Source organism: Pongo abelii, chromosome 1, assembly GCF_028885655.2.
Source record: "Pongo abelii isolate AG06213 chromosome 1, NHGRI_mPonAbe1-v2.0_pri, whole genome shotgun sequence".
Taxonomy (NCBI): domain Eukaryota; kingdom Metazoa; phylum Chordata; class Mammalia; order Primates; family Hominidae; genus Pongo; species Pongo abelii.
This window is the reverse complement of record NC_071985.2, coordinates 215,320,851-215,347,948: the sequence shown is the minus strand read 5'-3', so window position 1 is coordinate 215,347,948 and position 27,098 is coordinate 215,320,851. Positions and strand designations below refer to the sequence as shown.

The 27,098-nt window shown below is 48.6% G+C and overlaps 1 protein-coding gene across 1 annotated transcript in view; it reads left to right on the top strand.

The window, feature by feature from the left end:
- The window catches only part of IGSF21 (immunoglobin superfamily member 21), a 271,337-nt gene that overhangs the window by 108,946 nt on the left and 135,293 nt on the right, over positions 1 to 27,098 (top strand). The window contains exon 2 of the mRNA XM_024251582.2: positions 9,790 to 9,902. Within this exon, the coding sequence (XP_024107350.2) occupies positions 9,790 to 9,902 (113 nt within the window). The remainder of the gene's footprint in view (positions 1 to 9,789; positions 9,903 to 27,098) is intronic.

Genomic DNA, 27,098 nt, shown 5'->3' with positions numbered 1-27,098 from the left:
TACAGGAAGCATGGCTGGGGAGGCCTTGGGAAACTTACAATCATAGCAGAAGGTGAAGGGGAAGCAGGCACATCTTACATGGCTGGAGCAGGAGAAAGTGGGGGAGCTGCTACAGACTTTTAAACAACCAGATCTCTTGAAAACTCACTCATTATCAAGAGAGCAGCAAGGGAAATGTCTGCCTCCATTGCCCAGTCACCTCCCACCAGGTCCGTCTTCCAACACTGGGTATTACGATTCGACATGAGGTTTGGGTGGAGACCACAGAGCCAAATCGTATCAAAGTAGTAATTAAACAACACAAAATCCAGGACTTCCAGCTCTGGTGAGATGAAGTAAAGACAAGCCTCACTTCATCTTTCACTAATTCAAATATAAAACCTAGGCAGAATATACGGACATCTATTTGAAAAATCTGAAAACTAAATACTAGGAGATGGATTGGGGAAAAACACCAGAATCAAGGTGCCACATAAATAAATAAATAAATAAATAAATAAGATAAATAAAACCTACAGTCTTGCTAGGTAATACTTAAAATGTCCTCAAGAATACAAATGAAAATCACCTGATACGCAAAAAAAAACCCACGAAAATCTCAGCTCACATGGGGAAAGACAATCAGTAGACTACAACGATGAGACAGCACAGATGGTTGAATTATCTGACAGAGATTTTGAGGAAGCTATTATGAAAATGCTTGAACAAGTTATCAAAAACAGTCTTGAAACAAGTAATAAAATAGAGAGGCTCAGCAAAGACACAGAAGGTATAAAGAAGAGCCAGTTGAAAAAGTAGAGCTGAAAAATACAATAACCAAAATAAAAAACTCACTGACTAGACTCAGTAGCAGAATAGAGATGACAGAGGAAAGAATCAGTGAACTTGGAGGTAAATCAATAGAAGTTATCCACTCTGAATAACAGAGAAAAAAATATTGAAACACACACAGTCTTATGAGGTGTACAGTCTAGTTGGAGGCCAGGGATGTCAACAGACAATAAACAAGTAAGCATATGTAGGCAGTGATAAACGTCTAAGAAGGAGTAAAGCAGGGTAATAAGTCAGAGAGTGACAGGGGTGCTATTTACATGGGGTAGTTGCAAGAATCTTTTCCAAAGTGGTGACATTTGAGCAGAGAAAGGATTGAAGGATTGAGCCATGTGGGTATCTAGGGAAAGATTATTCTGGAAGGTGGGAGCAGCAAGGGCAAAGGCCCTGAGGTGAGGATATTCTTAGGAAGCTCAGGGGCCAGCAGCGTTCATTGTGAGTAGAGAAACTGAATGAATTCAGAGTGAGGGGAGCTGAAATCAGAGAGGTGGGGAGGACACAAGGCCAGGTCAAGGCAGAACAAGGTGGGCCAGTGAGGAGATGGAGCAGTAGGTGAGGCAACAAATGATGGTGGGCAGGTGCAGAGAGGTAGCAGTGGAGGGGTGAGCTAGTTGGATTCTGCGTATATTTTATAGAGCTTACAGGCCTTGCTGGCTGCTTTGATGTGAGCATGAGAAAAAGAGGAGGTTCCAAGAAGCAGATTGGTGTGCTCTGAGCTCCCTGATTGGGAAATAGGGGGAAACATCACATCACTGTAGGTCTTGTTTCCTTGTAGTGCCTGGAGACAACCAAGAGGTGCATCAGGCAGTGATGGACTGCCTTACAGCAGGGTTCCCTACCCAGGACTTAGGCACGGGCATGGAGGATGTTTGCATTTCTAAGTGTGAAGTTTCCTGGCTAATCTGAGTCCATGCATCTGAGCTTGTGAGATAGCATGAAGAACCACATCCTCATCTGCTGCAAGCTCCTTTGTTAGCTCCCCTGGTGGCAAGGAAATGGGAAAAGCCAGGAAGATAGGACACAAGCTCAGCTCACTGGCACCAGGAGAAGCAGGATATTGTTCAGGATGCAGCAGCAGCTCCTCTTGCAGCCCTGAGTCTGCTGGTTCTGACACTCACCTGCTGAGGTGGGCACCAAGTTTCTTGCTCGAGGGCCCTGTTGTTATGGTGGTTCAGTTAAGTGCCACTACCTGTAGATTTGTCTGCCTTACAGCCTCTCCCTTACCACCATGCTGTCTGCTGATGCATGGTTAATGTCTCATATCCTACCATCCTGAGTGAGAGAACCTGATGGGGTGGCCACTCACCACTCAGTGCTGATTTCCTCTGTTGAATGCAGTTCTGATGCTTGGCTTCATGGGAGGCTGTTGGATACTCCAACCTGGCAGCAGCACCAATCCAAGTAGATGTGGTCAGAGAAGCAGGTTCAGAACACACCTGAGGTCAGGGGAGACTTTGGCTCAGGCTGCTTAGAGAAAAGCCCATTAGAAAGAGGTGCCTCTGTGAGGGCCCTCCTGGGAATTATAAAAAGTCAAGGGAATGAGTAGAATCCATTTGTTTCTTTCTTCAATGCCATCTTTGATCCAGGCACTGTTCTAGGCACCTGGGGACCATAGCAAATAGAAACAGTTCATGGCCTGTGTTGAGGTGAGCATACCCTGAATATGTCATTACAAGTAATTTTCGATGTCCCAAGCAGTAGGAGCGGGAGAGGCAGGAGTGCTTTGAGGACTATGGAAGTTTGAGGAGTTGTTTTCTTGAGGAGGTAACATTTTTGTGAATCCTTGAAGGATGCCCAGGAGATATCCAAGTTATTCAAGTGAGGGAGAGGGCTTAGGGCAGAGGGACAGGCTGTGTTCAGGCCCAGAGGTTAGAGGAGGCTGTGTGTGCAGGAGAGCAGAGGCAGCAGGGCCTGGATGATGAGTGAGAGGTGCCAGAGGAACCTGAGAGCTAGGCATGGGCCAGATCTCCCTCCTGGGAGGATATGCAACTTTTCCCATGGAGCAATGAGAAGCTCCTGGAGACCCTAAAGAAGGCCAGGGGTGTGCATTTTAGAGAAATGATCAGGGAGCATGAATGGGTGCAGGAAGCCCATGTTGCGTACTTTGTCACCACCACCACCACCACCACCACCATCGTCTGAGAACCCGAGAGCAGCCATGCTCTGAGGAGGGGGTTACCATTCACTCTCACTCAGCTTTACACCAAGTCAAGGGAGGCATAGTTACCCCTGTTATCCAAATAGGCACAGAGGTTTAAGTGAATTAGCCAGGGCCATCCATGGACCATGGTGAAGTTATAACAAGGGTGAAAACTCATCCCGGTTTGCCAGAAACATTGTCAGTTTTAGGTGCTGAAAGTCTCTCGTCCCAGGAAACCCCCTCAGTCCTGGGCAGATAGGGACATGTGGTGACTCTAACATAATTTATGTCTCTTTTCAGAGACAGGCCCGTACCCCTCTCATGGAAGCCCTCGCTGACTCCATCTCCTGGGGCCAGACCTGAGCCATCCCTCTGGACACATCCCCTTGGAGCTGGGAAAGGGCGGGGAGCGATGTTGGGATGTTGCCAAGTGAGTTCCCGGGTGTAAGAGCTATTTGTCATCACCTCATTAGAAGGGTGCCAGGTTCCTAAATATTGCCTGTGATTTTGCTAAATGTATCTTAACAGAAGTGGTGTAAACGCTGTCAGAGATAGAGGGGAGAGTGATGGTGCCATCCAGGATAATGAACTGCTTAGTTAAGATGGATCCGTCTCCACTCCTGATCCACTTCTCGATACCGCGCTTAGTGGGGCTCACACATCGAGGCTGATTGGTGGTAAATTTAATGCCCTGAAAGACAGAGCTCCATCTTCAGCTTGTGGCTGAGTAATTGGTGGATTTGCTTCTCTAAGGAATGGTGTTGAGTGGTAACCAAAAGGAAGGTGGCAAGGTGGCCTCTGCTTCTAGCCTCCCAGATTCGGGCTCAGTTAGCATCTGATATGGGGTTAGTTGGAGCAGGAAGGCCCCCAAAATCAAGCTCCCTTCTCACTTTACAGATGAGGAAACTGAGGCCCAGAAAGAGGGAAAACTTGCCTGAGGTCCCAGCGCTGGGTGGCCGTGTTGCTGAGACCAGAACTCACCTCTCCTCTGCTCTTCACCACTGTGCTCCTGGCTTCCCACCCATGCCTGCTCAGCGGTGCCTCCTCATTCCCAGAGGCTCCATAGGAGGGATGAACCCCAAAGTACTTCCATTCAGAAACCTCTCCAGGAGGGTCCCCAGCAGGAGCCTTCTTGAGCCTCCTCTCTAGTTTTATGTCCTCTGCCTCGGGGGAAGATCTCACTTTGTGGGTCTCCTGACTTTGACCCCAGCCTGGATCAGATGTCTGGCTGAGCTGGTCATCTCTGAATCTTCTCTTCTCTCCAGTCAGCTTCCAGATGCCAGTCTCTGCTCTTTCAACCTCTACCTTGGAGCTATCTTTCCTAGACTGGAGAGTGGAATGCTGGAGGGAGTGCAGGCAAGGGAAGGAGGTTGGCAGGAAGTGTGGTGCCACCTTGCTCTGATCCAGGGTGTCCTGTTTGGGCAGAGCTTGTGTTGAACGAAGCCCTGGACCATGCTTTACCACTTCGGACCCTGTGATTATTCCTGCATCCACATTACACATGGGGAAACTGAGTCCCATGGAGGTCCCATAACTTGCCCAGGTCGCTACTGAATGCTAGAGTGAGAAACTTGAATCTATTGACAGACTTCAAATTTTGGGGAGGTACATGGGTGGAGAAGAGCCAGGAAGGCTGGGGAGGAGATTTTCAGGAAAAGGATCCGTGCAGGGTATTTGGAAGATGATGGAATTTCGTAAAATCAGGGCTGGGGGAATATTAATCGGATCTAGAGGAGAACTTTTCCTATGTTTTTCTCTTGGAAACAGCTCCCTTGCTATATGAACCCTTGCCATCTCCTCTCCTATGTGTGTCTGTGTCTCAGAGGTGTTTTCTCACCTGTGATTCAGGTGTTGATTGGTGCTGTCATAGCCTTGCCTGGCACATCTGTTGGAAAATCACCTTGCTTTCCACCTTCTCCCTCCTCACCCCGGCCAGACAGCCCACCCTCCAGACCTGAGACTTAGACCCCATGCATCACCTGATGTTTGTCCTGGCCTCAGGTAAGAAGGGTCCCAGGAGCCCACAGCTCATTGCCAGGCTGTGACCTCAAGCCCTGAGGCAGTAGGGTCTCCCCTCTGCCCACTGTCTCTCATGTGAGCCTGGCCCCAATCCCAGGTCTCTCTGTTTATGGTTCCTATCATTCAGTGTGTAATTCTGGGTCAGTCCTTTCCCCACTCACCTGGCCCAGCTCCTGCACTGGCTTCCCCCTCCCCGTCTGAGAGCCAGGCAGCTGGCGAAGACTCAGTGGCAACCAACAGAGCTGCAAATTGGGGGATACCACCCAGAATTCCCAAGAGACCCCATCAAGTAGTATGATTCTGCTCCAGCCAGTAGCAGAAGTGGTAGAAAGAAATTGGCTTTGGAGCCAGATAGCTCTGGGTTCAGATCCCAGCTTGGCTGCTCTGTCCATGCAGCATGGAACGAGGTGCTCCATAGCTCTGAACAGTAGCTCATTCCTGTCTGTGACAGAGGCATATTTACAGGAGGGTACAAGGATCCAAACTGCCTGTGCCCATGAATGCTCAAAATGCATCACTTATTGTATTCATATTTTAATACTCTACTGATATTAATGGAATTCATATTCCAGAAGGAGAGGCAGATGTGCAAACAGACAATTGCACTCCAGTGTGATATACTCATGGTCATGGCATTGTACAAGGCACTGGTTGCTGCCTAAGCTGCTGAAAAAATGGGAGTGAAAGTGCTGGGAAAACTAGAAGTGACACGTGCTCAGGCAAGGAGTTTTTAATCCTTAGAGCTAAACCTGTCTCTGCAGCCTGGAAACCCCACTCCCTCAGCTTCCTGCAGGGATGAGAAGGGGAGTGCCCAGCTACGAGCATTTATCCCCGCTGGCTGCTACCATGACTCCAAGTAGGGGCATCCCTGGAATGGAAGGCACAGTCACTCTTGCCTCGGTTGACAGCGGTGTTTCCTGATGTTTGTTTTCAAGGACTCCAGCAGGGCTGAGACTAGGGTGAGGCTAGCCAGGTGCACAGGGGGTAACATTCAAAGAGCCACCCACTCACTCTCAGGATGGTGCAATGAAAAGGTGTCCTTTAATTTTGCACTGCAGGCCCCTTGCTTGCCTCACTCTATTCGCTCCCATTCCTGGCTCAGGTTCTACAAGATGCTCTGAAAAAGATGGGCTCCAGAGTGTAAAATATTAAGAAAAATTTCCCACTCTGGCCCAAACTTGGAGGGTCACAAGGCACTGTGAGCACACACTGCAGCTTCAGGGCCTTTGCGCTTGACATGTCTTCTGTCTGGAATGCTCTCTCCTCAGTACCCCCATGGCTCACACCTTCCTTTATTCCAGCCTCTTCAGAAGGGCCTCCCAGGGCCCCTCTGGATAAAGAAGCCCCTCCCCCATTACCTTCCATCACTTCACTCTGCTTTGTTTTCCCTCATTACCTTTCATCACTTCACTCTGCTTTGTTTTCCCTCATTATGTTTATCACCACTGGACATATTTTCCATCATTTATTTGATTATGGGCTCTTCTGCTAAACTGGCAGCTCCATGAGGACAGGGACGTGTCTATTGTTACTGATATGTCCCCAGTGCTTACAATGGTGCCTGGTACAGAACAGATTCTCAATTAATATTTTTTTCATGCATAAAGGAAAGACAGGAAGAAGGAAGGAGGGAAAGTTAAGAGAAGTCCTGAAGGGAAGAACGGGTTTAATATACTTAACCCAATATCTCTTAACATTCATGGATGATGGAAATCATGTTTTCCTGCCAGACATGGTGGCTGATGCCTGTAATTCTAGTACTTTGGGAGGCCCAGGCGGACGGATCACTTGAGGCCAGGAGTTTGAGATCACCCTGGCCCACATGGTGAAACCCCACCTCTACTAAAAATACAAAAATTAGCTGGGTATGGTGGCAAGCACCTGTAATCCCAGCTACTCAGGAGGCCGAGGCAGAACAATTGCCTGAACCCAGTAGGTGGAGGCTGCAGTGAGCCAAGATCACACCACTGCACTCTAGCCTGGATGACAGAGTGAGACCCTGTATCACACACACACACACACACACACACACAAAGAAATCATGTTTCCTGAAACACTGGTGAGAAGATCCCTATTCTCTGCACACTCTGGGAAAAGCTGTCTTATCTTAACCTGTCAGAGCCACCCCACTCCTGCATACACCTCCTGATTCACCTCTAAGACTGAGTGCGTATGCAGTGTGTTCTCTGATCTCACCCTGGCATGCCCCTGTGAATTCTACTGCCCCAGACATCTACTGCACCTGCCAGTGCTCCTAACACTGCCACCCAATCACCAGAGCTGCAACCACTCCCCTACTTGCCCTCCCCGCCACTGCCACACTCACACTTGCAATTCCCTCATGGCTTGCCAACAAATGGTGACCCTCCATCCCGCCCTGCCTGCCTCACAGGCACACACCATCTGCACCCACCTCGGGCTGCTCAAAGATTTATGCATCTGAGAATATGTCCTTCCCTCCTCTTTCCAGTGGGAGGAGGACCTTCTCGAGCCTTGATCTCAGCAGCCATCTGGACTGATGATGCTCAACTCATAACTATATCTGCAAAGGTGAGAGAGAGCCCAGGGGAGGGCAGCCTCACTGGAAGATTGAGCCACGTGGCTCAGAATTGTGGCCATGGGGTCAGATCCTCAGCTCCTATCACAGTTCCTGCCACAATGCCCATCCTCCATCTTTAGGGCTGGAAGAAAAAAGTATGCAGGCTGCGGATGCACAGTGTTTGCCACTTTCTCTCACCTCTTCCAAGAGGCTGCAATAGTGTGGTGGTTGTCATGGAGCCCGAAGGTTTGGGTTTGAATTCCAGCTCTGTAACTTGCAGCTGTGTGATCTGGCAGGTGACTTCACCTCTTGGTTCACTCGCAGAAAGTGGGAATCATAATAGTTCCTCTCTCCTAGGAGTGTCCTGGTGATTAAGTGAGTAGATGCATATCATATCAAGTGCTTAGCCCAGTGCCTGGCACAAAGCAGGTGTGGACATGTGAGCCAGTATCATGATGTTACACTCGGGCTTGGCTTGCTGGGAGGTCTCCCTTTCCGTGGGGTCTGTCCTCCTGAAGGTGGCCTCCTTGTGTGTCATGCCCCATGGCTGGGATCATCCAGGCTGGATCAGGTTCCCTCTGTGCCCACCCACAGGCCCCCATCTGCCTACCTAGAGGCTGGCTGGTCACCTGAGTGGTGACTGTGTTGGACGTCTGTCTCACCCTCACTGCTTGTTCCTGGAGGGCTGGGCAATGCCTGGGTCTCTGCTTCCTGGATCCTGGCCCCAGGCCCACACAGGGTAGGTGGGAGTGAACTGGGGTTGAGTAAATGAGAAAAGGAGGATCCGGGTTGGTCCTTCTGATCTTGGAAGTTGGACTGGTTGGCTCTGGTCGTGGCTTTGTTGGACCAAGTGGGCTCCAGGGCTATCCAGGAGCTTGACCTCTGACCTAAGTTAGAGGCCACCCTGGAGTGAGCCCCATGCCTTGCCCCTCACCCTGGAGGCTGCGTCCTGAAGCCTCGGACCATGCAGGTCCGCTCTGACTCCAACTTCCAAACTGACCCTCTCCAGGTCGATTCTTGTTTTGTTTTGTTTTTTCTTTTCCTGGAGTTTTGTAACCATTGAGTTCCAGGCACGGGTCGGGCCCGTGGGCTCCATCTATCCAGCTTGCCTGCACAACTGAAACCTTCGAACCCATCCTGGCTAGTTTTCTCATTAAGACTGTCGTACTGGATTGATCCATTAGATCAATGACTGGACATCAGCCGGCAGGAAGCCGATCAGATGAGCCTGGATGATCAGCCCAGGAATGAGGTTCCCCTCGGAACTGCCGTGATGGTTCAGGGCTCTGGGATGGGCAGGTGGAGGCAGAGGAGTGGGCTAGAGGCCTCACCAGACTGGACTTTGGTGCAGAGAGAGCAGTGTCCCCAAGGTGTGGCTACCAGGGCAAGAGCCCCAGCGTCCACTCCAGGCATTCCCAGGGGCAGCTGGTGGTAGTCGGGGAAGCATCCCCTGGTGTTTGCAATGAGTTCAGACTCCTCCCCAGATAGTGGGTCTATAATGGACTTCTCTAACATATCACCACTGCCATGGCCAAGGCTTGGACCCGACCCTCCCTTTAGGTGGCAAAGTATGTGTGATGGGAAAGCCAATGGCGGGTGTTAAGGAAGCCAGTGATGGTTTCCCAGGGCTCTCTTTTACCAGCAGTCATTTGTTTATGAGGTTGGAAATGGAGGAGTATGGGCACTTAGAACACCATGTCCCAGTGTGTATTTCTCAGATCCTGGCTGCGTAGGATGGTGATGGGGCTTAAGGGGTGGCTGAGCGACCCATATTCAAATAGATTTGGAAATGCCAAGTAAATACATTTCGGCATTCATTTCTTGCAGGACCGAATAGATGAATCACGAATGCCACGACTCTAAAAAGGGGTGGAGGGGCGATGTTGGAGCACAGAAGCCTTCTCTGGGGTATCTTATAGAAATACATTGAGGCTCTTCTTGGAGGTGCCAGCAGGTCCTACCTTCCGGGGAAAATGTGTCCCAAGCAGAAGTGTTTTTGGTTTGGAGGGATCCGTTGGAGCCAGGAGGCAGCCAGAGAGAGAAGTTAAAGAGAGGGAAGAAGAGGAGGGTGATTGGCTCCATTTGGGCCTGCAGTCACCATTCACAGAAACCACAGTGTGAACAGTGTCCCTCAAAGTTGTGCAACTACAGACCCCAACCTTCCCTCCTCTGTCTGCTCTCTCCCTGGCCCTGCCCTCATCAGCCCAGCTCCCCCTGATCAGCTCATGCCCTTACCACCCCTTTCTCCTCTCTTCTGTAGGCTACCTGACAGTCAACATTGAGCCTCTCCCCCCTGTGGTGGCTGGAGACGCCGTGACCTTGAAGTGTAACTTCAAGACAGATGGGCGCATGCGGGAGATCGTGTGGTACCGGGTAAGTCACCACCACTGCCCCCTTCATGACCGTGGCCAGGACTGATGGGAGGTCCTCAGAGCCCTCTGGACACCCTCACTGGCGTGGCTATGACCTCAGCCCTGACCCAGTCCTGAGTTGTCCTGGGCCTCTGCTGGGTCCCCATCCTCTGCTGACACCCTCCTTGGGGACTAGCCCTCTCTTCTATCCTCAGGATTGATCTGGTTTTCGCCTCCTTTGTGCTCCTATTATGCTCCTACTCTTGGAAAACTCCATTAGGCAAAGTAGAAGTTACTGAGAACACCCTGGGCCCTGGGCGCAGTGTAATTACAAGTGATGTCTGATGGTGGAATTTTGAGCTTGAGGCTTTGGATAATGTTTTTGGCAAGGGAGAGAGAAAAACAGGAAGGCTTCCTGCCTTTTGCAAAATCAAATCACAGAGATAGTCTGCCACCTAATCTGACTACATACAGGACTAATCCTGGTGTCTGGCACCATCTGAGAAGGGAATTGGTTACAGATGAGCAGGTGCCCACCTGCCCAGGGCCCAGGTGTTGACACCAGGAAGAACAGCTTGGAGTCTTGAGCACAAGTGGCCTTTTCAACCACTGAGTGAAATCTTCCTGTGTCTGGATGGGGCATCCCAGCCTTCTATCCCTTTGCCACAAAGGAATTGGGGCTGGGCTCAGAAGGTCGAGCGGGCACTGATGCTTTTCTTGCAATGCCATGCTCGAGTGTGCACAGATAGAGGCACCACCATCCTGGGGGAGAACTCCTCTTCCATCATCTAAACAGGGGTTGGCAACATTTTTTGGTGAAGACTGAGATTGTAAATATTCTCCTGTCTGCCAAACATTCAGTCTTGGTCACAGTTACTCTACTCTGCTGGTATGGCACGAAAACAGCCACAGACAGTGTGTAAATGAAAGGGCATGGCTGTGTGTCAATGAAACTTTACTCATGGGCACCAAAGTCTGAATTTTGTACAAGGTTCATGTGTCATAATTTCTTCTTTTTATTTTTTTTCAATGATTAAAAAGGGCAAAAAAACTGTTCTTAGCTCGCTGGCTGTACAGAACAGCCTGTAGAATGACTTGGTTCATGGGCTATAGTTTGCAAATCCCTGATCAGAAACCACGCTTTCCTAATCTTTGTTGCCCTTTCTTCAAATGAAACTGATGGATAGCACAGTCAGGTGGACCTGTTCTGGAGGAAGTGATGGAACATGGAAGAGAGGGCAAGGAAGGTAGGGGGTGGGCACCAAAGTGTGATTTGAGATCTAGAGCTGGCTCCTCTGCTCCTTGGAGCTGTCACCACATCTACACACAGAGCATGGCAACTCAGTGTTAGAGGAATCCCTGGGGCATGCGTGCTATTCATAGTCTTGACTCAGAACAGCTCTCTTCAGTCTCCTTCTTGCCCTTGGTCCAGGCGAGCTTTGAACCAGCCTGTCTTGGCTGCTCTGCTTTGCATTTTTGGTCTCTGATTCATGGTTTGCTGGTTGTTGCTATTTTGTTGGCTGTGCTCTGCACTCCTTCTAACCAAAAATCATGGTTCTCTATTTCAGCATTGCAGTCTCTCCTGCTTAGAGTTAATTCTAGTGTCCTCCACCCAAGTTCTTCAGGTAGCCTCGGCCTCACAGGTGTGAACCTGACATCCAGCACCCTAGAGGGTCCCAGCCTTAGGGAAGGATGCCATCCTAGATAGATCAGTGGGCCTAGAGAAAGTCAAGGCATATGTTAAATAGTGCCATGAACTGAATCACTAAGAGGTGTATTTACAGGATATGGGAACTGCTTGGCTGACATAGGCTGCGAGCATCTCATTAGCACCTGGCAGAAGACAGGGATAAATTAACTCCAGCTCACTGCTGATGATGGGACCACATCTATCCCTCAGCCATCCCATAGATGGGATCAGAGGGAGGGGTGGTGAAAGACAGATAGAAATATGGAGACCCAGTGGGAACAGTTAATGGAGCGAAATGGAAGGAAGCTTGGAGATGGGAAAATAGCAGTGGGCACCTCATTGCCTTCCAAGCTCTTGAAGCAACTGTCCTCACTCCGGTTTGAAATCGAATGTTACCATAGTCACAGTGGTGAAAATCTCCCTGCAGAGGCTCCTGCTGGAGTTATGGGCAATGCTAGTGCCAGGCTGGGCCCAGGTGTAGAAGCCAGGAACAGGTTTCCACATGGCTTGACTTGATGTTCTTGAAGATGGTGAGCAGGACTGGGTCAGGAGGATCCATGTCCTGGGCTGGAGAGAGGCTCTCCTTTTTCTTCTCCATCCTCCAGTAGGGAGACCCTCCTCTCTCCCCACTCTCGCTGCCTAACCTTGATGCCACTGATTGTTTTAAGAATCAGTGGCATCTCTTACCAGTGTAAGGGCCTGCATATCAGGCCATGGTAGGTTGCATTAATTAATTTATTTTATTTCATTTCACATCCTTTGACTGAGGGCCTCTGGAGCAGGCATATGCAGATGTATGCAAATCACATGCAAATCACCCACTAGAGCCAAATGCCTGGGCCCTTGTAATTCTGTAGCTGGACGGAGGTGGTGGCTCAGCTGACTGGTTACTGTCCTCAGGTCCCGGGGAGCCCACGTGCCCTGCCTATGATGGGAAGGATGGGGGCAGAGGAAGGAAGGAAATTCCAGGGAAGGGCTCCGTGTGGCCAGTTTTTGCCTGCTGCCACTCTAGCTTTCCCTAGTGATTGTCTCTCTTCCCAAAGAGGCAGCTGAAGGGAGAGAGATAAGAGCCTACCAAGATGGGGGCTCCAGGAGTCAAGGTCAGGGCAGGGCTTCCAGAGGGAATGAGAGCAGCAGCAACGGGAGCTCCAGTCTCCTTCTCCAGCCAGACCCTCCTCTGACCCCTTCCTCCCCTGCCAGACGAACCCCCCACTGTGGCTTCCTTCCCCATCTCCCTCTCCCCGCAGCCTGCCCCCCTCCTCCAAGCAGGGAGCTGCCGAGTGCTGTTTGTTTTCTGTACGTGTGTTTGCTTCCCGTCCCAGCTTCCTTTCTCCAACCTCCGTGAATGAGCTTACAGAGCCCGGCTTGGAAGGAAATGAATAGATTACACAGGCCCAGTCAGGACTGTGTCTCCAACCCCGTTAGAAGGAAGAAGCAGGGCATTGTGATGAGGCCGCCACTGCCTGCTCAGCACAGTGGGCACAAAATGGCCCAAAAAGTGTCAAGCCCAGCAGCCTCCCCTCTGATCTTAAATACATTATCTTAGCAAAGGGATCATCCTGAACTGTCAGAAAACATCATGAATGCATTGGATTCTTTGGGTAAATAAGGGCAGCTGATGAAATTATCTGAAGCCATAGGGATCACCTAACCTTGGAGCTAACAAAACCTCTGGCTGGATATTTGGGAAGGTCTTGCTTGTGGACCCCTCAAGGGAGGGGAAGGAAATTGGGAGGAAGTGGCAAGAGCCTGACTCTTGGACACTTTACCCCCATGGTCTGGCCAAGTGGGGAGGAGCTCAGCCCGTTTGTACAATAGGTTGCCAAAACTATGAGAATAGACTCAAGAAAGTATGTGTAATCATAGCCCCTGGGTCTGGGTTGTCCAATATGGTAGCCACCAGTCACACGTGGGTGTTAATATTTAAATTAAATCAAATTAATTTTAAAATTCATTTCCTCAGTCAGACTAGCCACATTTCAAGTGCTCACTAGCCACCTATAGCTGGTGGCCTTCATATTGGACAGATGAAGTATAGCACGTTCCCATCACTGCAGGAAGTTTCACTGGATAGCCTGCTGTAGAGCATTGAGATTTTCTTTTGCAGCCTCTGGAATACACTGTGCTCACCTGACAAGAGAATAGCAGTGAGTGCTCATTGAGTCAGTTTTCCAGGCAAACTTGCCCTGAAATGAATTTTAGTAAGATGGATCTCATTTGGTAACCTGACATCATTAGATCGTGTGTGTGTGTGTGTGTGTGTGTGTGTGTGTGTGTGTGTGGTGAGGGAGGGTGAAAAAAGGGAGATGGTCATCATGCTCAAATCACTTCTTTGGACACATAAAGATGTCAAGAGAGTTGTCAGCCCTCTGAGGTGCTGGGTATCGTAGTTGTCTATTAAGGCCCTGTTCAACTTGAGGATGCTTTTCACCATCCCCCTCTGCTTTCTCCACTGTTACATGGGTTCATCTCCCAGATTTGAGTGTCCAGGCTTCACCTTCACAGCTCATGTAGATAAGCTCCAGAGAGCCTTTTTTTTTTTTTTTTGGCTAATAGAGTAGGGGTGCAATTCCATACTTCATAAGTAGGAGGCTGTCACCTAATAACTAATCTAACCTAGCACTTAAGTCAGGACTTGGTTCAAGAAAATGAATAATAAATAATGTTCTTTACTTAATCATTCCTATTTACATCTGTAACTGGGGACTTATTTATTAATGCTGCTTATACTAATTTGAGTGGCTGACATTATTGAGCCTTTACTATGTGTGAGCACTAGATCAAGTGCTTTACATACATGATGACATTTCATTTTCATATTTTCACTGCAAGGTAGATACTACGATTAATTCTATTTTCCAGATGAAGAAACTGAGGCCATTCGAAGAGACTGTGTCTTGGGTCATGTTGCCTTCCCTGACTTCTCCAGAAAGCTGTAGGCACACCCTCGTCCATGAATCCTCTTTGTGGGTCTTTACACTAGTGCTTACCTCATCATGTCAAAATACCTGCCCCTGGACCGTGACCATCTGAAGAGCAAAGACTATGTCTTTTTTCCTGCTGTATTCTTGACACCTAGAGCAGAGTCACCTCAGTGAACATTTGCTAAATTAACAAATCATAGAGCTATAATGTGCACCTGTTGACAGACCATGCTATGTAGCCCACTTCTGTCTCATGTGGGCATCTGTGTAATGTTGATAGTATCTGTTGGTCAGGGGGTGGGGAGTGTGGGTCTTTGGATACTCAGGGGGCTTTGTTAAGTATGAAGGAAAAGGGAACATGTCTTATTAGGAAACACTGTCTGAACTCATTTAGTTGGAGGCCGCCTGCACAGCAGGCAAAGCCTAAGGTCTGTTTATATCATGGAACTCCATTAAACAGCCACAGAGAATCATGGGAGTTTAAGCTTTTACAGCAGTTTTTATCATCCCTCCTTTGTTTTCGCTCCTTCTTTTACAATTTATTCCCAGGAGCTTCTCTGGGCCCAGGTTACAAGGCCACAGAAAAGAGAGCCAGATAGAGAGAGAAGGAGATCTACAAACAGCGATAACATCCCTGCTTTCAGTACCTCCTTATCTCACCTTTTTCACCATGTGGGAAGATGCATACCTGGGTGTGTGTTTTGTGGTACAGATGATGCGACCTCGCCAGGTGATTGTCCCCTCTGGGTTCTGCTGGATGCCTCTGCAATGAGGGTTTGTGGTTGCTTGGGACCATTTGAAAAGGGATTGAGACTAGAGGCTGGGAAGGCTGAGGTAGGAAGAGAGAGGACTTGGGCATCAGAATACCTGTGTGTAAGTTCTGGTGTTTGACCTTGGGTGGTGACCTAACCTTTCAGCCTTTTAGAAACTTCACCTGAAATTGGGCATGAAAACATGTATTTTGTAAGCTTAAATGAGATAATGTCTGCAACCAAAAGACCCTGTTGTTTAGCTCATTGTGGCAACTGTTCAATGATAGCTGTTGTCGTTTCATGTCTGTTGATAGCTTACAGGATCTAGAGAGGGAAATTATAGAATAAGAGGGGAAGGTATCTGGGGAGGATCACCAGGGTTAGATTCCTTGAATTCCATCCTACCACCTGCATTCCCAAGGGATATGGGCAGAGACAACACTTTAAATGGTTATGCTGGTGAACTCACTGGGTTTCAATTCTTGGAAACCCAGTGGCTTAACACAGTTAAGCCATTTCAATGGATTTTAGCTCTCCCTGAAACAGGTAGCTATTTCAAAATGGCTTTACTATCATTGGCTCTCTCTCAGTCCCAGCCCTTCACAATGTTTCATTATTTGAAGCAAAACTGAAAATGATGATCCTAAGGAGACAGGAGACAATACAGTCCAACCATATCATAAGGGCAAGAAGGTAGGTACACTCTTGGATGACCAAGACAGACCAGCACCAAGGTCCCAGAGGATGGGGCTAGACAACCCCTTTGGCCCTTCTTGCTTGGCAGCCACTCAACCTGGCTGCTCTTTGCTACTCCTCTGACCCCACATTCTGATCTTGAGTTCAGATCTTACAGATATAAGTCTGGAAAAGGATGTGAGTGAGGAAGACAAAAGCCAGGGTTGAGTCAACTCAACTTGCCTTGTCTAGGCCTCCTTCCCTAACCCCTGGCCTTCCAAAGAGCCAGATTCTCTGGATGAGGTGTGTGCAGTGCTCAATCTTATCGTATCAGTCACGTGGGAAGGAAGAGAAGGCAGCCAGAAAGGGCCCACCAAACGACAGGTGATTTTACAACAAATGTAATAACACATAAAGAGGAAATAAGAACAAGTTCCCAGGTCTAATTCCATTGTAATCTGTATTCGTCTGTTCTTATGCTGCTATAAAGAACTGCCTAATACTGGGTAATTTATAAAGGAAAGAGGTTTAATTAACTCACAATTCTGCAGGGCTGGGGAGGCCTCAGGAAACTTACAGTCGTGGTGGAAGGGGAAGTGAACACGTCCTTCTTCACGTGGTGGCAGGGAAAAGTGCCAGCAGGGGAAATGCCAGGTGCTTATAAAACCATCATATCTTGTGAGAACTCACTATCATGAGAACAGCATGGGGAAAACCATCTCCATGATCCAATCACCTCCCACCAAGTCCCTTTCACGACACATGGGGATTATGGGAACCACAATTCAAGATGAGATTTGGGTGGGGGCACAGCCAAACCATATCACAATCCTTTAATTCAACCCCAAGGAAAACTCCACCCCTAACCACACCTGTTAAGTTGTAACCATCCAGATTCATCACACTGAGCTCCTCCTCCTGGGGATGGGATGATGGGAGAAACCTTCAGCTCCCTCTAGAGGCCAGAGTGTGAATCACAATCATTGCAGCCCTGATCCTTGATCTTTAACGGAAGTTCTATTGGAAACCGGCAGGGGTCCCTCACTCTGACAGCTCATTAGACTTTTCAGAGGCCACTAAAAATACACTGTTGCCTGAGACTCATTCTACAGTTATTGAATCCGAATTTCCAGGACTGGAGCCTCAGAGCATTTGTACTTTTAACGAGTTCCCCAGATGACAGTGACGCACTCAACCCAGCCAGGGAGCATGTCATGGTGTTTGTGAAACTCTGATAGAGGGACCTGTTCCATGCACTCATCCAACATTAATTCAACACATATTTATGAAACCAGGATGGTTCTAGGCACTGGGATTTCATCAAGGAAGAAGACAAGATCCTGTGCTCATACAGTTTACCACGGGGGAGGAGTTAAAAAGATAAACAAATAAGAAAGATACCAGCTAATGATAAGTGCAGTGCATATAATTAAAATCGAGTGGTGGGATGGAAAGGGATTGCATGGTCAGGAAAAGCCATTTAAGCTGAGATCACAAAGGCAACAGGAAACCTACCATGCCAAGGGAAGAAGGCAGAACAATCCAGGCAGAGGGGAAAGCAAATGCAAGACAGTTCTGTGGGAAAAAGCTTTGCATGTTCAAATAACAGAAAGTGCATGTGGCTGGAACAAAGTGAATGGGGGTGATGTTGGAAAAATGGGCAGGGACCGTTCATACCGGGCCCTGTGCTCTAAGAAACTGAATCTGGAGTTATTCTAAGGGCACCAGGAATCACTGAGGAGTTTAAGCAGAGAAGTAACAGGATCTGGTTTACTTTATTAAAAAGGTCACTTCTGGGTGGAGAATGGATTGCAGAGGAGGTGACAGACTGGCAGCAGAGGGATCGCTTGGAGGTTAGAACAGTTCAGGCAAGAGGCAACAGTGGTTTGGTTGAGTACCAGGATGGTGGTATGGAGATGATGGGAGGGAAAACTTTTCTGCTTATGATTTGCAGGTAGAAGTTAAGGGCTTGCTAACATGTAGAAGGGATGAGAGAAGGGGGGATTCAGGATGACTCCCTGCTTTGGGGCTTCAGCTGGGTTTGCAAGAGCAGTGCTGTTTAATGAGACAGGGAGGACAGGACAGGAGAAGCAGGTTGCAAGGTGATATGGTTTGGCTATGTCCCCACCGAAATCTCAGTTTGAATTGTAATAATTTCTAGGTGTCAAGGGTGGGGCCATGTGGAGATAATTGATTCATGGGGGCAGCTTCCCCCATACTGTTCTCCTGGTAGTGACTAAGTCTCATGAGATCTGATGGTTTTATAAATGGGAGTTCCCCTGCACAAGATCCTCTTGCTTGCCACCATGTAAGATGTGACTTTGATTCTCATTCACCTTCCACCATGATTGTGAGGCCTCCTCAGCCATGTGGAACTGTGAGTTCATTAAACTCTCCTTTATAAATTACCCAGTCCCAGGTTTGTCTTTATCAGCAGTGTAAGAACAGACTAATACACAGGGACAGGCATCAAGCACTCTCTGTTGGCCATGTTAAGCTGGGAGTGCCTCTAAGACATGGAGATGGAGCTGCTGCAGCTGCTGTTGAGGCCACAAATCTGGAATGTTGGGGAGAGGTGAAGCTTGGAGACTTATACTTGGCATTGTCAGAGAATGGATGGTACCCAGTGCTAGACCCTTGGGCACTCCAATATTTAGAGATAGAAAAGTAGACCAACAGAGAGGCTGAGAAGGAGGAGGAACAGCCAGCAAGATGTGAAGACAGTGAGGAGAGTGGCGCGTCCTGGATTCCAAGAGAAGAAAGTGGTTTAAGAAATAGCATAGTCAGCTGTCAGCTAGCTGTATCTCACACTCCAGTGAGTGACTTAAGAGCAGAGAAATGACCATGAACTTGGTAAAATATGGAGCCCACTGGGGACCCGGGCAAGGGCAGATTCTTTGGAGGTCCTGGGGGCTAACGCCTAGCTAGAGTGGGCTGAGAGGTGCGTTGAGATCAGCAGTAACATGGCCTTGAGATTTTTTCTTGTAAAGAGTTTTGAGCTTGAACTTCTGAACAAACCTTTGCAAGTAACATGAAGACTCAATTGCTTCTATTGAATCCACTCCTATTTGCATGTCATTCATAAAATGACAAGCCCACTGTCTTTTCCTACCATCCTTAGCCTTTCAATCTGAACTGGTGGCAGCCTCGCTGTCCTCATCAAGAATGTGAAAGTGGCTGCCCAGAGAGTTTAGGGGATTCTAGTGTAATTAAACAATGCATTTGGTATTTGAAAGAAAGATCCTGCTCTACCATTTAATTAACTCAGTGGCCTTGGACGACAACTGTTCCCAAAACTTCCTAGGCACAGTACACAGGTCTGAAGGTATAAAGAAGGACAGGTGGGCCCACTCCCCTCGAGGGGAGTGCTTCCCGTCCAGTTGCCCATCATTAAGTTGTTAAGTTCTGTTTCATCATCTGGCCAATGGGCTTGACTGCCCTTTCCCTAAGGATCTCACAAAGATTTGTGCAAAACAGATGAAAAGCCCCACAGACAAGCTGCTTCTGTCCCCTGTGGCGCAGGGGAAATAGGCTTCACATATATTACTTCATCCTCTCTTTTCTGCCTGGGCAAATCTTACTCATTCTCTCCTCTGTGAAGCCTTCTGACCCCTCTCACGAAAGCAGAATTAAGAGATCACCTGCTGTTTTCTCTTAGCGTTTTGTACATACTTCGATTAGAGAGACAGCACCTAGTAGCTTAGTTATTCATCTTTGCATCTCTTGCAGAGTTTTATTTTTCTGCTTCTCCGATGTGTCATTCATAAAATTACAAGTCCATTATCTTTAGCCTTTCAATCTGGAACTGGTAGCAGCCTTGCGCTCCTCCTCGAAAATGTGAAAATGGCTTCCCAGAGAGTTTAGGGGATTCCAATGTAATTAAACAATATATTTGGTATTTGAAAGAAAGACCCTGCTCTAGTCTTTCATTTATGAATGATCCCTGGGCCAGGGATTCTATGTGGGGGCCTCAGGGTCCCTAAGAAATATGTGGATGGGCTTCTGGGGGGTGCTCAAAACCCCACAAAATATGCATAATATGTTGTGAGTGTTTTTGTGGGAGAAAGGGGCAGAATATTCTCAAAGGACTCTGTGATGCCCCCATGCCCCAATTGAAAAACCCAGGAACTGCAACAGCAGGTATACAGGTGTTTGCTGAGTGTGAAATGTGTAGGGCATCTCATTATCTCCACTCTCGGGTCATCAAGGTCCATATTTATGTTGGCTGTACCAGACCTGTAGCTGCGAGGTTGTGTCAGATGGCCCATGAGTGGTCCACGAGCTTCCAAGGACTGCAGTGGGGAATGGGGGGTGAGAGGTGAGGCAGTCAGCCTTAGGCAGGAAGAGCTGCCGTGTGATTGGGATCTGTCCAGACACCACAGCTCAGTCAGCCTGGATTTGTGCACAGATGCCCTTGGACAGGAAGAGGAGATAAGAAGCAGGGTGGTGGGGGAAGGCTGGCTTTGGCCACATATCATTGCTCTCCCTGGCTTGAGGGGGAGGGGTTCTTGACCAAACAAATCCATCTTCTCTTGGGGATTAAGATCAGGTTTCTGATAATGGCAAGGAGACCACTTCCCTGGTCCACACGGGGTTGATAAGAGCTTTTGGCTTCCAAACTTTTGAGAGGGGGTGCCAACAGTTAAAGTGGACACCCAAATAACCAGGTGTTTTATTGGACCACATGCAGAGTCCACCAGTAATGGGCACCCACACTGGATGGGTGAGAAAGACACGGCATATCTAAGGATAACACACTGATGGCTCTGCTCACTCTGCAGAGTGTGTCCTCACCAAGAAGAGAAAAAAGCAAGGGCCTGGGACACAACATCTTGCTGTGTGACCTTGAAGAAACCACAACCCCTCTCTGAGCTCCAGGATCTTCATAGGTAAAATAAAAGCGTGCAGTGAGATGGTCTCTAAGGAATATGCAGCCTCTCTCCCACCTTGCGGTCAACCTCCCCACCCCCCTATCTTTTCCCCAGAAGACTCAGAGCTAATGGAAGAGGTGGGTGCCTCCCAGGTCAGGGCACCCCTCAGGTGAGGCTTGGACAATGCTTTCTCAGGGGTGAGAGTCCTGGCCTGAGCTACTATTGGGGCCTCCTAGCACATGGAATCCAGAAGCTATATTAAGCCCAAAGTGTGATTTCCAGCAGATTCTTCCTGGCTTTCCTATGCCCTGTTGGGTTTAAATGACAAAGGGGCTGACTTAGCTTGTCGGAAAAGGATTAGAGGTGAACTTCCACTCCAGCACACCAGTGAAAAAAAAGAACATGACTGAAATGAGGGATGTTTCCCAGCTCAGACTCACCATCCTTCCTAAATCCTTTCTCCCCCTCCTCTCCCCACCTTTTCCTTGTTGGGTGTGAGCTCCCACAGGGCAGGCAGTCTTCCCGTTGCAGACAGGCACAGCCGTGTGCTTTTCTAAAACACATATCTGACCTTACCATGACCACCCCTCCCTGCCCCACACTTCACAAGAGCTTCTCATCACCTGAAAGACCAAGTTCAAGGTCATTGGCCCATCATACAAGGTCCTTCTTGATTCAATCTCTATTGACTGATTTCTTCAGTCTTGCTTCCTACCACGTTCCCAAATGGGCCCACCATTCGAATCATATGGCTGATTTGCAGTTCTCAGAATGTGCCAACGCTCTTTCCCACCTCCGAGCTGGTGCATATGTGCTGCCTCTGCCTGCGATGCCCTTCTCCCCTCCATCTGGTCAACTCCCACTTGCCCTCCAAGGCCCAGCTTCAGTGTTGCCCCCCCTCCCTGCCACCAGAGGCCTTTCCCATCCATTTCTCCCCCTTCAATCTTCTTCTGCATTCAACTGCCGTGACCCAGGCTGAATTAGCTTCTCATAACACTCTCAAAATACTAAGCACGTGACCGTATGACTCAACACACTGGACTCATGTGTTCATTTTTGCAGCAGATATTTCTTGAGTACCAACTAGTGCCAAGCCTTGGGAATAGAGCACAGAATAAGAACAATGGGCTGGGCACACACAGGCTGTGGCTCATGCCTGTAATCCCAGCACTTTGGGAAGCTGAGAAGGATAGATCGCTTGACCCCAGAAGTTCAAGAACATCCTGGGCAACATGACAAAACCCCATCTCTATAAAAACACAGAAAAATTAACCAGGCATGGTGGTGCTTACACCTGTAGTCCCAGCTACCCAAGAGGCTGAGGTGGGAGGATGGATTGAGCCCAGGAGGTCAAAGCTGCAGTGAGCTGTGATTGCACAGCTGCACTCCAGCCTGGAGGACAGAATGAGACCCTGTCTCAAGAACAAAAACAAAGAAACCCAAAACAAATAAGCAAAAAAAGGTAGCCTTGTTTTTTGTGGAGCTTGTAGTTAAGTGGGAGGAAACAGGTATTACATGAAAGATTGTCAAATAAATGCTTCTTTCAAATTGTGGTCACCGCCTTGACAGAGAAAGACAGGTGTCTGCTTGCTGAGAGCTCATAGTAGGAGATGAACTGTAATAGTTGAATGTCTCTCTCCCAGAATGCAAACCCTTTGCTGGCAGTGACCAGGTGTCCTGTTTGTCTTTCTCTCCTGAGTGTCTAGCATGATGCTGAGCACATAGCTTAGAGGATGGATGGATGGATGGATGGATGGATGGATGGATGGATGTATGGATGGATATCTTATGTGGCCCTGAGGGTCACAGAGGTAAACTTGTAGTTGATGAGGTTAATAACTTTCCCACAATTGGAGCTTTTCAACCATGGATGGGCTGTCTTAAGGACTGGTGGATTTCCTAACCCTGGAGATGTCTAAGCAAATGGCATGGCCACCTGTCAAAACTGCAGTAGGAAGTAATCCTGGGCCCAGTGCACCCAGAGCTATTGACCCTATTTGTTTCAGCTCTGGAATTCTGTGCTGCCTCAAGCTCAGCTGCGCAGCCATGACATCATGACAAGGGGTAAGAAGCAGAGTGTCCAGCCAACCTGGCTAGTTGGGGTTGAGTGTGGGGCTTCTGCGGAAACCAGGCATCAGAAATTCCAGATTCCCCAGGAGTGGGGTTATGTGAGTGTTCTGGGAAGCAGACACGTGTAGCTGTAAATGTCCAGAGAAAGTGCCCCACCCTTGAGTGAACATTCAAAGGTGAGGCCAGGGGACACCTGGCAGCTGAGAGGAAGGGGAGGATGTGGAGGAATTTTGTAGGGTTCAGAAGTCCACTCCACAACTTATGGCCTTATACAAAGCATCTCTGTCCATGCTACACTGCTTTAAACACATCAGTGATGCCTTTCCATGGTTCTTAGGATACAGACAAACATCCCTGGTGTTGCCATATAGGACTCTGCATTGTCTGGCCCCTGCCTGCCCCTTGAGGCTCCTCTCCCAGTGTGCACCCATAAGTGAAGATTCTGGGGATATCAGAGACCTCAGAGAGCCTTGAGAGAAGGAGGTAGAAGGACTAGAGTCAAGGAGACTGAGGTTAGGTGAGGTTAAGCAACTTGCTCAAAGTCATGCTGCTAGATAGTGGTTGAGTCAAACTTCAAAACCCAACTGTCTGACTACAAAGTTCAGCTCTTTCTGTTAGGTCCCATTGAAGGCCATAAATACCCTGTTAGGGGTTGGAGGGATTTCCCCCTGAGTGATGGGCAGTATGAGGACTGGACCCTCGAATGTGCTGAATCCCTCTGGCTTGGGGAGCCCGTGGCAGGTAAGACAAGCCTTCCTCCCATCTCTCCCTCATATCATCGTGAAGGCCACTGCTGTAGCGGTGTATTCAGGTCAGGTGCTGCGCTAGGTATGTTACAAAGGTCACCTCACTGAATCCATACAGGAATCACAAGATGCCAGTACAATTGTCCATTTTAGGGTTGGGGACATTGAGGCTCAGAGAAGTTAACTAACTGGCCCCAAGTCTTGCAGATGGTAAGGCAGAAGGCGTTTGTCTGAGTCCCCTTAGAGCAGCCCAGCCTTCTCACTCTAAGCTGATGGAGTGGTCTGGATCCCCCTTTGGGAAGCTCTGTGGCCTCCTCCATGGGGGAGAGATGGAGATGGCCTGTGGGGCAGAGGAGCTTCTGGACTTGGTTGCTTCAGGCTGTCCTCATCATCACCCTGCCGGAGCCACCTGTCTGCAGCAGTGCAGCGGCACAGATCCACACAGAGGCTGTCAACATCAAATGAGGACTTGAGGGAAAACAGCTTCCACCCCGCAGAGATGACACAGGCAGCACGGTTCACCTACTCTGAGATGACACAGGCAGCACGGTTCACCTACTCTCAGCACAGCAGAGCAGACAGGTGTAAGGAAGGGCCCCTTCTCCCCCACGCTGCCTCCCTGCATGCCCCTCCCAAGCTGGACTCTCTTTTGGTGAATGGTGGAAAATGTCTGGCAAAACCGTCCATGGCTGAGGCTGCTTCCAGGCATGGCACACAGACCTCAGGAATCCCATTAATAAGAGGGATGGCTGCTGAATTGGATACCATTCTTCAAGAAAGGAAGTTGTATTATTATTATTTTATTATTTTGCAAAGTGGTGGAGTAACTCAAATGAGTCTAAACAAGTATTGTCAAGTAGTGGTTCTTGGGGGACCTGCTGTAATGGCTATAATAGTCATTTCAATTGGCACATTAATTATATGGGAGCAGGTGCTTCTAAAATAATTGAGGGTGTAAGAAGACTGTTTATTTCCTTACATGCTTTCAACATTCCCCTTCAACCCTCTTTACTCTATGAATATCAAGTCATGCAAGGTCCGTTCTTTGGAGACAGAGAAGTGAAGCCTGTCTGAAATCGCAGGCTCTAATTTAGGGAAGTCTCCAGTTTATTCATTTATCCCTTCATCCCTCCAGGTAGAGAACTAACACCTGCAGAAAACCTTGGCAGGGCCTTGGCTGCAGCATAGAGATGCCATCCTTGGCTCACACTCTGCTGGAGGGGACAGGTGTCATGTGACCTGCACCCTTGTCTGGAGCTATTCAAGAGTGAGGAGGGGACAGTGGGCATGGCAAGTAGAGGCGAGAGCAGGTGCAAAGGCCTGGGGGTGGCCCATCTGACTCCCATCAGGTGCTCAGTGAAGGGGCAGGAAGAGGGGAGGCAGGAGGAGGAGGCTGAGGGCAATCAGGGACCTATGCCAAGTCTGGGGTGCCCTGCAATGGAGCTTGAGCTATATCCAAGGGGAACAGTCAAGAAATTTTAAACACAAAAGCATCATCATCCGATTTTAGGAAGCTCTGGACCCCTCCCTAGAGATGTCTGATGAGCATCTCAGACTTAACATGGCCAAAGCAAAGCTCTGCATTTCTCTCCTAAACCCACCCCTCCCTTAGTCTTCTCCACCTCAGCGAACAGCATCACCATCCACCAGTTTCCGAAGCGAAAAATCTAGGGCGTCTCTCCTATCACCTCCCATCCCTTGCCCCTGCCCCCTCCCAGCATCTCTTCCATCGAATCCATTCTAAAAGACAAGCCCTGAATCCACTGCTTCTTCCCCATTCCTAGACCTCCAAGCCAGCTGAAGCCTCTATCACTACTTCAAGTCAGCACCCTCCTGATCACACTCTCTGCTTCCACTCTTGTCCCCTCAGCCCCCAAATCCAGTATCCACCAAGCAGCCAGAGTGACCTTTTGAAATCAGAACAGTCTTATCTTTCCTCAGCTTTGCCTGATACTTAACAATAAAACTCAGGAGGCACCACCCAGTCTGGTGCTGCCCCTTTCTGGCCTTGCCCACTCCACTACCTCCCACCACACCAGCCTCATTTGGGTTCTGTAAACAGGAGACAGCCCACACTTCCAGATCCGCGACGTGCAGGCCCTTGTGTTGGGTGCTGCTAGGATTTCAAAGATGAGCAGCATGAACCCTGAGGAGTGAGCATATGGACCAGCAGTGAAGACGCTGCTTCGCCAAGGTGCCTGTATAGACAGAAAGGTCCGAGAGCAACTCCTGCCTCCACCTCTTCCTCTGTCACCTTTCCCACTCTCCATATCTGTGTCTGTAAAATGGGATGGCAATAATAGCACTGACCTCGTGGGAGGGCCGTGACAGCAACCACGCAACCAAGTGCACCTGGAACAGTCCAGATGGTGCTTGTTATCTGAGGGTGACTGTTAAGAGCAACCCTTGTTCAGCCTCGAAAGTGCCTGATTTGGACGATAAATGACACTTGCAAATGCAGCATTCTGGAAGCGCTTTTGCAAACATCATTTCTCAGGATGGTGCTCTAGTTCTCTGTGCACACAGACTATGGGACAGATTCAAGGGCAGCGCTCCATGCATTGCCCCCAGTCGGGAGGTTTCTTAAGCTACAACTCTGGGCAATGGTAGGAAAGAGGGATGGAGCCCTAGCCTGCCAGATGAAAAGAGCTGACTTTGGAATTCACCTCCCTCTCCCTTTCCAGCATGGACCATGGACTTTGATCCCACGCAGCCGTTGGGCAGAGATGGGCAGGACAGGAATCATGGTTTAAGGGGTTGTTGCAGGTGATGCTGGGTGGGCCTTTCTCTGTGTCTGAAAGCGCGTGAAGGAAAGGCAACCCAGTCACCCAGGAGTGGACTCAATGCCGGAACAATGGATCCCTTGCAGAAGTCCAGCTGCATTGCTGACCTATGTGGCATTTCCAAACTGTGCCGTACGTAGAGCCTGTTCCTTCGTCTTTCAGCAAGTAGTTATTGAGAGCCCACTGTGTCTCAGGCCTGGTGCTGGATGCTGCCACAGAGGCCCCTGCCCTGGTGGAATAAAGGAAACTGGTAATTGCACATTGATCTTCTATGCAGACATCTTACTGACACTTATCAGTGCTAATAGATTTTTTTTTATTTTGATCTTTTGCATTTTTATGTGAAAATATTATCTGCAAATAATAATAATAATATTTCTCCTCTCAATGCCTGAGAGACAGCATTTTTAAGGTATAAAAATGTATATCCTGGAACCAGATCACTTGGATTCAAATTCCAGCATTGCCACTTACAAGCTGTTTGACTTTTAACAAATTGCTTAACCTCTCTGTGCTCCAGTTTCCTCATCTCATGTAATGAACTTAGGACAGTGCCTGATGCTATATAAATATTGGTAGGGTTATACTTATTGAACTGATTATAATTTCTTGCCTTATTCCATTGTCTAAAATTTCCAGAATGCTTGTAAAAAAAGGTTTCCCTGTCTTATTCCTAGTTTTCATAGGAATGCATTTATAATTTTAAT